The sequence below is a fragment of the Triticum dicoccoides genome, chromosome 2B (assembly GCF_002162155.2).
Source record: "Triticum dicoccoides isolate Atlit2015 ecotype Zavitan chromosome 2B, WEW_v2.0, whole genome shotgun sequence".
Taxonomy (NCBI): domain Eukaryota; kingdom Viridiplantae; phylum Streptophyta; class Magnoliopsida; order Poales; family Poaceae; genus Triticum; species Triticum dicoccoides.
Window position 1 is genome coordinate 708,434,635 of NC_041383.1, and position 10,116 is coordinate 708,444,750.

Here is a 10,116-nt window from a genome sequence, read left to right on the forward strand (position 1 = left end):
TTGAAGCTATGAGTTATAATGGTTTTACCTTGCGTGCCAACATGCTATTAGAATGATTATGATGTGGTATGATGGGATGGTATCCTCCTTTGAATAAATTGAGTGACTCGACTTGACACATGTTCATGCATGTAGTTGAAACAAATCAACACAGCCTTCACGATATTTATGTTCATAGTGGATTATATCCTACTCATGTTTGTACTTGGTGTGAATTAATTTTAAACAATGTTTATGACTGTTGTCGCTCTCTCAGTTGGTCGCTTCCCAGTCTTTTGCTAGCCTTCGCCTGTACTAAGCGGGAATACTGCTTGTGCATCCAAACTCCTTAAACCCCAAAGTTATTCCAATGAGTCCACTATACCTTCCTATATGCAATATTTACCTGTTGTTCCAAGTAAATTTGTATGTGCCAAACTCCAAACCTTCAAATAAAATTCTGTTTTGTATGCTCGAGCACCTCATGTTTCGACTAGGGCTGCCTATATCTTCCATGCTAGGTGGGTTATTCTCATGAGGAGTGGACTCCGCTCCTCATTCACGAGAAAGGGACGGTAACCGGGATGCCTAGTCCCATGATCCAAAAAGATCAAAGAAAATCAAGATAATTAAACAAAACTCCCCCAGAGCTATTGTTAGTTAGAGGCACTCGTTGTTTCAAGCAAGCCATGGATTGATGCTTGTTGGTGGTGGGGGAGTATAAACTTTTACCATTCTGTTTGGGAACTGCCTATAATGCATGTAGTATGGAAGATACAACCATCTCAAAACTATCATACTACTGTGCTACTAATCACTTTGCTGCATATAATTAATATCCAGGTGTGGTTGAATTGACAACTCAGCTGCTAATACCTTCAAATATTCTTTGGCTCCCCTTGTGTTAAATCTATAAATTTGGATTGAATACTCTACCCTCGAAAACTATTGTGATCCCCTATACTTGTGGGTTATCAAAGCCCCTCGACGTCCACCCTGACATGTATGATGCTGTCATGACCCAGGGTGGCTTCAGCGACGAGGCTCTCATGGCAGCTCTCAGCCACCTGCTTGACAACAAGGCCCTGGGTGTTGGGTTCGTTGCCATGGCAGACGCTCACAGGGTGCTGTGGCTCAGGAGCTGGCTGGGCAAGCACTACTACTAGAGTAGTGTTGCCTGTGAGCGTGCATGATCCTCGATGGCGATGGCGGTGGCGATGATGACGACGTACATTTTGTGTAGCAAGGGCTGAAAAACAATTTGATGGTCTGTATATTTTGGTGAGATGGTATATACTAACCCCTCACGCTGATGGTGAACTTGCGGTGGTAGGACGACACCATCTGTTGGATGTGGTGGTAGGTTAACACCAAGGTAGTGCTAGGTTGAACGTGCTATGTCGTATGATCATGCATGCTTTACTTCTCTTCTGCTCCATTGTTGTATGTGTGCTACTTTGCTTGCTAGTTGTGTGCTGCATTGATTTGCTGCTTTAACTCTTGCTCTTGTGCATTGCTAGGGCGAGTGGTATGTCGTGTTCATCGGTAAGGCTCTAAGGGTTTATAGTTCATGGGAAGAAGCCAATGCACAAGTGACATCGTATAGCAACAACAGCCATAGAGGGTTCAAGACTAGGCAGGCAGCAGAACAAGCTTACTCCGACTGGGTGCGAAAGCACGGAGGTAGCAGTGTTGACAGTGGCAAGGTTGGAGGTGTCAAGGTGGATCATCGGTTTAGGCTGAAGCTGAAGAACTTCATCATCGTCGCCCAGTTCATCGTCATTGCTGTGTTGTGGCGTTGTGTCCTAGATGTGATCCTCACCAACTAGGGTTTAAGGTAAGCACAACATGTACGCCGTATGCAACCAAACACCATGTTCATGTGCCGCTTGGGCCAATGCAGGCAACCAAACAAAGTGCACTTGCGTATTACCAAATGTAGGGATACTAGATGCAGGCAACCAAACAACTTGCAGATGGCGTATTAGGGCCTGTTTTTGCTCAACCAGGCTGGGTTGAGAAGTGTATGCAATGCAGTAACTGTTCACAACGGCAACCAAACACATCCTAGTTGCACATTACGTGATCATGGTTGATAGGTTGCAACTCCATAGAAAGTTGGATCATACAGCTCCAAAAAACAAGTTTTTTTTTAAAAAAAATGCATCATTCAGTACTAAAGTTGCGTAATGCAGTACTAAAGTTGCACCATATAACACCAAAATTGGTATTGAAAAAATTTCATCGAAAGATACTCATGCGGGATCTAGTTTTAAAGATATCGCCTCAAGGAATCCATGGTGAAGACAGATCCGAGTGTTGATGCGCGGTTTGAAAGATATGACTTTTTAAAAATTTGAAAACCCAAAGTAAATGCAACATTCACACCCATCAGACAAGGAATCTCTTGCTCACGTGAATATTCCATTACTATATGCCACGTCACGCATATATAAAGACAAAATTTTGGACCACAAAACTGCATGGATGTATGTGAGAACCGGCCGCTCGATTTCGCTAATTAGTTCAATATTACCTGCGTGTAACAAGTATATTTGTAGGAGTTCTTCTATTTTACTGTTATAATTTTTTTTCTCTTCATCTTAGTATTGAGCACTGCACCATAAGCTGAAAATCATAGTTAAATTTATCATAAGAATAAATAAGGACTCACAACAGCAAGCGGGACATAATATGAGCCCTCGGACGCAGCGGCCGCGGAGGCGCGCTGTGAACGGCCTGGCACTTTACCTGCGGGTGCGCGTTTTTTTCTTCTAAACTTTCCTGTCAAATAAAAAGTAAGCTTCTTACAGGCGGGCACTGTGGTCAGACTGTTATATGCCATTTAGACTATTATGTACTGGCATGTAAAAATATGAAACTGGCATGTAAAAATTACGAAAAGTGAGCACTGTATTGACTTGCAAGTAGTTAAGTCTATGAGATTTGACATACCCACAAATTGTATGGAAAATTTCCTCCGGTTGTCATGAAAATTTTTAAAGATCCAAATCACCATATGTCATGCGAAAATTGCTCGAAATTCATAGGTAATTTTCCGAATAGTGTTAAGTATTATAAAAGTCTGCATTATTATTGATATAGCAAAAAGTGACCCCTTACACGATTTAACCCGACGACCGCAAGCCATTATGGCCAGATTCACACAGAAATCAAATCACCAAACAGCAAACCCGATAAACAAACTCTATGGAGATCGGCTTAGAAGCCGTGGACCTTGATGCACTCCGTCTTGGCTAGGCCGGCCTTGGCGAGGAAGCCGGCGACGCGCTTGCGGTGGTCGCCCTGCAGCTGGATGACGTTGCCGAGCTCCTTGTCCTCGACGACGGTGCCGTTGCAGCAGAGCTCCCGCTTGAGGTCCCGCAGCACCTTGGCGTAGTTGTAGCTGGCGCTGAGCCCCTGCACCGTGGTCAGCGTCTTCTTGCCATTGCGCTGCTGCACGCGGAGGTGCACGTAGGCTTCGTCGACCCCAGCGCCGCCCCCGGCAGCGTCATCGGCGAACGGGTCGAACGAGGAGGGCGGGGGCGCGTCGTTGTCGGCGAACGGGTCGGGGACCCCTGCGGGCATGAACTCCTGGTCAGCTTCTGCCTTTGGCGCAACGAGGTACCTGTCCTTGCCCTTGGCCTTGCCGCTCTTCCTTGCCGGCACCGTCTTGCCGGTCGCGGCCTTCTTGTTCTTGGTCTTCTTGGTGTCCTCCTCCTCGTCGGAGGACGAGGCGCCGCCCGCGGCCCACCTGTCCGACGCGAACGGCGGCGGTGGCGACACCTTGACGCGCTGCTCCAACTCCGGCGGCGCCACGTCGGTGTTGCTCTTGATCGACGAAGGCGGCGACACGGCGGCGGGTGTGTGGGCTCCGGGGGCTCTGGCGGTCGAGATCGCTGGAGGCTTGAAGTTCGTTTTTCTCTGCATATGCTTCCGGGGGAGGCCACGATGGGTATTTATTGGTGGACTGGTGGAATCGGTCGAGGGGAGTTCGTGCGGGACACGGAAGCAGACCCCGAGTCGGTTGGGTTGGCGTACTGGTGCAGGACACGTCTAACGGGTGGATCTTGGCCGTCCAGTGGTGCATGTACAGTTGCAGACGGCGCTGATCGTGCCAGCTGGGGAAGGAACGAAACTTGGCACCCACGCACGGCACGGTTTCTCTCCCCCCTCTCTCCCGAATCGTTCCTGTTTCTAAGGAAGCGCGTGAAGCGAGGCCAACCGAGGTAGGCAGGAGAAACATTGGAGGCCAAGGAAGCTGACTCTGGATATGTATGCAGACTCTTTCTTTTCTTGGTCTATAGCTGTATTCTCTTTATTTTTGCGAGGAGCCTATAGTAGCTGTATTCAAACAAACTTGTATTCTACTACAAGTAAGCTTATAATCCCTACCTCCTAAAATAAGTGTCTCAACGTTAGGGCATGTACAATGGTTGATAAGATAGTCTTATCTTAAGTCTTGCATGTAATTTAAAGATGACAAAAAAGACGTCTACAATGGGTCATGCCTTAGCCTTATCTTCAGTAACTAGTTATTCCTAAAAACATGGTGAGACATATTATGCTAAGGGCCTGTTTGGTTCCAAATAAGTCACCAACTTATAAGTCGAAAAGTGAAAAAAGTAACTTATTTTGCCAAACAGACCCGACTTATAAGTCACCCCAACTTATAAGTCATAAGTTGCTTCACCCCAACTTAAAACTTATAAGTCACCCCCTTTTGCGTGGGTCCCACCACCTGCATGATGTTGATTGGTGTGGAAAGGTGTGTCAGGTGACTTATAAGTCAGGTGAAAACCAAACAGGCATGACTTATAAGTCACTGGTTTTAAGTCACCTGACTTATAAGTCAGGTGACTTATTGAAACCAAACAGGCCCTAAGAGATCATCTCTTGTCTTCTCTTAAATAAGATAAGACAAGTCTTTTCTTACGAGTTCTCTCTCCTCCACCTCATCATTTATCCAACGTGGCAGTCCTAAGATAGCACCATTGTACATGCCCTTAGTATAAAAAGGAGCGATAAATAACTGCAAGTCAATACAGAGCTCTATCAAGATTCATGCCATTCTACATTCATGAACTTAATAATCCTTTTTGCATGTATCCGATGTTTGCGTTTCCACAAAATGTTCGTATCATAAAAAAAATTGTTTTCTGCTGAGGTGAGATTTTTTTATTTTTTTTAGCAAGGGGTGGTATGATTTGTTTACATTAAAGTTTTCAATTTGGATGTCAGTATGTCACTGGTCAACTGTTGCACCCCAAGTTTTACCTCAACTTGAGCTTTAAAATATTTCGATGTGGGTGCACCGAAGCTATATATACAATTAAAATTTTGTCCCTGTCATGCATTTGATAATTTTTTTTACTTGTTTATTATTTGTTCATAGTTGAACAAAATAATTTATGAAATCGTTTGTTTTCAACCGGATGAAAACGAGCTCGTGTAAACGGCTCGTTGTGAGTGCTACGCGTCCCGGTGGGGGGCGCCCATGCTCAGCCTTATCTTCTCGTCTCTTCCTCCTAATTAGATCAATCCTTTTCTCTTTTCTCTTTCCCACCGCTTGCTCTCTCTACTCTCGCCGCCATGGACGCGCTCCAGGCGATGACCCCAAGCTCCAGTCGGTGGGGCATCCCAGGCACTCAATGCGTCGCTGTCTTCGAAGCTGCATCACGACGCTACCCAAGCCCGCGTGTCGGTGCTGCGTTGCAGCCCTCGTTGGTGACACGACGGCGATGGGGTTCGGCAGAATTCACAGTGCTGCATTAGAGGCATAGGGGTACGGCGATGCAGCGCTCCACTAGTAGAAAACAAGGCATTTGACCCGGTTCGTAAGGGCCTTTAGTCCCGGTTCTTGAACCGGGACTAATGGGTCGTTACTAATACCTCACCCCTTTAGTCCCGGTTCTTACACGAATCAGGACAGATGGGCATCCACGTGGCCGCTGCGGGCAGCCCAGGCAGGGGGGCCTTTGGTCCCGGTTGGTAACACATAAACCGGGACCAAAAGGCTTTCACGCGTTAGCAGCTGGCTGGAGCTGAGGTTTTTCTTTTTTTTTAAAAAAAAGTGGCTGGTTTAGGTGTTTTGGGGGTTATTTTTAGGTTGTTATTAGCTAGCTAGTAGAGAGAAGTGTCCTCTCTTATATCTTCATCCTTGGTTTACCAACGCTACTGCTATGTTCATTTCACCCGCTGATATATAATAATTCATGCATGCTCGCATCATACATCATCATATATAATAACAAGTCCTACTAATCATGCATCATCATACAACTTCTACTCGTTATTAATAATAAGTCATACGATCATCATCCTCATAGTCATCGAACCCAACCCTACATAATTGTTCTTAGCACATGATCATCAGTATCAGGTAGGACCTAAACACCCTTAAGGTAAAATAGCATAAAACAATATAGACCCCGACTCTCTATTATGAAGAATGGAGATCATCCTGTCTCCAATTCTTGCGCTTCGCTTCCTTTTGCTTCCATGAAGCTCCTTACGACTGTCCATACATTTTTCCATTCTTTGATTGTCATGTCTCCACTTCTTTTAGAAACCCGGTATGGACAGTTGAGATTCGTAGGATGACCTGGTTGTATGTTCAAAACATGAAGGCTACCGTGCGTATACATCAGATGAGGCACACAATCATTCGGGATTATCTGTTGAAAAACATAGTAATAATTTCGTAGTTAGCAATGATGTACTAGTTTTAAAAGTATGCAAAAAGATGCACGGATGTCGTAATAGTAAAAAATCTTACCAGGGTATCTCCATGGTAGTTACCGTAGTTCAACACGTGCACTAGTGGCACGTATTGACCATAATGTTGAGGATTTCGATTGTAGATATTGTAATTCTCAAGATCAGTACAAAATGCGATCAGATGATTTTTCTTCTTATAAGTTAATTCGGAGCCATCGGTGTAGTGGGTTTTGCCTACCATCTTCCGCACATTCTTTAAAGAATGAAAATAAGCTGTCAATGAAAATAAGTTGTCAACTATTTTGAAATAAATAATATAAATTACTAAATAACTATGTTAAGCTCACATGGGGGAAAAATTGGAGGTGTATCTACAAGGACCCAAATCTCCATATTGTCTTGCTCAATTGTAGGATCACCAAGATCCATGGTGACAAGCATATCCTCATCAAAACCATACATCTTGCAAAGTGCTTCCTAATTTTTGCAACCAAAAAGGGTTACACTCTCAGCATTGTACAACTTCCACACCATGATGGGTCCTTAGGAGAATTTTTTTGGTTTTCATACTTTCATGGTCTTCAAAACCCATCATCTCCAAGACATAGCGTCTTGCATAGCATGAGATAAGCTAGTCGAACTGGAAAAGATGAAAATACACGTTAAAATAATTGAAGTCGTGCTTAATTACGAAAAAAACTATTGTCGTCGTTGCGTACCGTATGAACATCGAAGGTCTCCTCGAGCTTAATACTGAAGCGCCGATCTTCGTCCAACTCAATGAACCTGTCGCACATACCTCGATCGTCGTGGCACCAGTCGCACTCCCCCGGGCGGTTTTCGTCATCCGAGTACGACATTTCCGGCCTATGTTCATAATTCAAATATTAAACTTGTACAATTAAATATATGTACTAAAAAACCTAAATTAGATCATTATTATTAATCACGGGTTGACTATCGGTGATGATACGTAGCTCCTCCTTTCATTCCCGAGTGCATTATTACACCAAATTGTCTAGCACACGGGAATAGAGGAGAACTTTTCCAATATGAGCATTCAATAAGCAAAACCAAATCATAAAATAAGCAAAACCAAATCATAAAATAAAGTAGTATTCAAATTAGCATGCATTCAGTTATAAGCAAAAGTACATCATCTCTTGTGTCCGTACATCGTCGAATATTATCACTAATACTCCTCAAATACTATCATACATATAGCATCACTAATACAGCTAGAACCGTAGCGCCCGACGGGTATCGTTGCGGGCGGTGGACATCCAAAGATAAGGAACCATCATAGGATCATAGCTCCAGTGAGATCCCTGAAGAATTTGCCGGGTATTGTCGAACCTGCCCTCCAATGCAACCATGTAGCGACGTACGTGCTCGTCCTCCTCGCTAACACGGTCATGTACCACCTCCGCGGTGTCCGAAAGCCTTGGCACCGTCACTGGCCCACGCGACCGCCACCAAACAAGGATCGGGTCAACAATGGGCTGCCTTCTCACCAACCTACGTCCCCCTGAAGGTAGCACCTCCCAATACCAGCCCGGCGGAGTCCAGTCCCGAACATGGCCCTGATCAAGCAGGCCTCCACCGCTGAGTCGACAACGACGAGGATGCGGGATAGGCGGCGCCGACGTCGATGCAGGAGCTACTTCTATATATAGTTAAATAAAGTAGTTTTATTAATTAAATCAAGTAGTTCAACTACTAAGCACTTACTATCAATAAATAAAGTAGTACTTACTAAAAACAAACTATATACTTCTATATATAGTAAAATAAAGTAGTTTATTAAATCAACTAGCTAGTTCAACTATATATGAAGCACTTACTACAAATAAAATAAAGTAGTACTTACTAAAAATAGACTAGTTTAACTATAGTTCTATTATTTTTTCTAACTAATTGTATTAAACACTTTCTATTCTTATTTTTTCCTTTTTCCTCTATTCTAAATATGAACATATTCATAAATGACTTATATCATTCACAATTTTCCTATACATACACAATAAATTGACAAAGAAAATACTATGAACAAAAAATCATTAATATATATGAACATACAAACATGCATATTCAACAATAATATCACCAAAAAAATCTATTAATAGAAAAAAATCTAACACAATATGAACAAATTAATTACACATCTAAATTACTACACATCTAACAAAAAAATCTATGAACTACAAAAAAATCTAAAAAAATCTAACAAAATCTAAAAAAAATCTAACAAAACTAGTTGCTCACGGCGATGGCAACGACGACGGCGACGGCGAGGTGCGGCGCGGGGCGGGGCGGCGCGGCGACGGTCGACGGTGAGGTGCGGCGCGGGCCGGGGCGTGGCGGCGATGGCGTCGGGGCGGCGCGGGACGAGGGCGTGGCGAGGGCTGGCTCGGTCGGAGCAGCCTGCCGGCGTCGTGGATGGATTCGCCGCCCTCGGGGGAGAGGAGGAGGAGAGATCGAAGTGGGGATGGGCGGTTCTGAAATTTTCCTAAGTGCTACTTATATAGCAATGGCTTTGGTCCCGGTTCGTGGCACAAACCGGGACTAATGCACCCCTTTAGTCCCGGTTGGTGCCACCAACCGGGACCAAAGGCCTCTTTTCAGCAGCCCAAAGGGCGGGAAACAGAGACCTTTGGTCCCGGTTGGTTCCACAAACTGAGACAAAAGAGAGGCATTGGTCTCGGTGGGTGCCATCAACCGGGACCAATGCACCCTTTAGTCCCGGTTGGTGCCACCAACCGGGACCAAAGGTCGTGTGCAGGAACTGGCGCGGTGCGGTGCTATGTTTAGTCCCACCTCGCTAGCCGAGAGGGGCTCAGAGTGGTTTATAAGCCCTGCTGAACCAACCACTTCGAGCTCCTCTCTACTATAGGCTTACGGGCCTAAATCACTCTCTCTGCTTGTGGGCCTATTGGGCCTACTGCGGGCCTGCATCCTGGCCCTAGTAATGGGTTTCTAGTCGTATGCAGGCCGTGGTGACCCTGTAGGTGGCACTTTTTTTTAATTTTTCCCAGTTTTTTTGGTTTCTTTTTTGTTTCTAATTACTTATTTATTTTCTTTTACGATAATTCTTTTTGCTATTAAAGTTTGTAACAAAATTCTAATTACTTATTTATTTTCTTTTATGATAATTCTTTTTGCTTTTAATGTTTTGAACAAAATTCTAATTACTTATTTATTTTCTTTTATAATAATTCTTTTTGCTATTAAAGCTTGTAACAAAATTCTAATTACTTATTTATTTTCTTTTATGATAATTCTTTTGCTTTTATTGTTTTGAACAAAATTCTAATTACTTATTTATTTTCTTTTATGATAATTCTTTTTGCTATTAAAGTTTGTAACAAAATTCTAATTACTTATTTATTTTCTTTTATGATAATTTATTTTTGCTTT

The 10,116-nt window shown here is 43.7% G+C and overlaps 1 protein-coding gene across 1 annotated transcript; it reads right to left on the reverse strand.

Moving 5' to 3' along the window:
- Window positions 1-3,052: 3,052 nt before the first annotated feature.
- Window positions 3,053-3,943, reverse strand: LOC119368426. Its single transcript, XM_037633690.1, has one exon. It carries the CDS (start codon window positions 3,907-3,909, stop codon window positions 3,202-3,204), a length of 708 nt encoding a protein of 235 aa, XP_037489587.1. The 5' UTR covers window positions 3,910-3,943; the 3' UTR covers window positions 3,053-3,201.
- Between the last annotated feature and the right edge of the window lie 6,173 nt (window positions 3,944-10,116).

Coding starts and splice junctions, on each gene's coding strand:
- LOC119368426 (XM_037633690.1), bottom strand. CDS start 3,909: ATGCAGAGAAAAACGAACTTCAAGCCTCCAGCGATCTCGACCGCCAGA.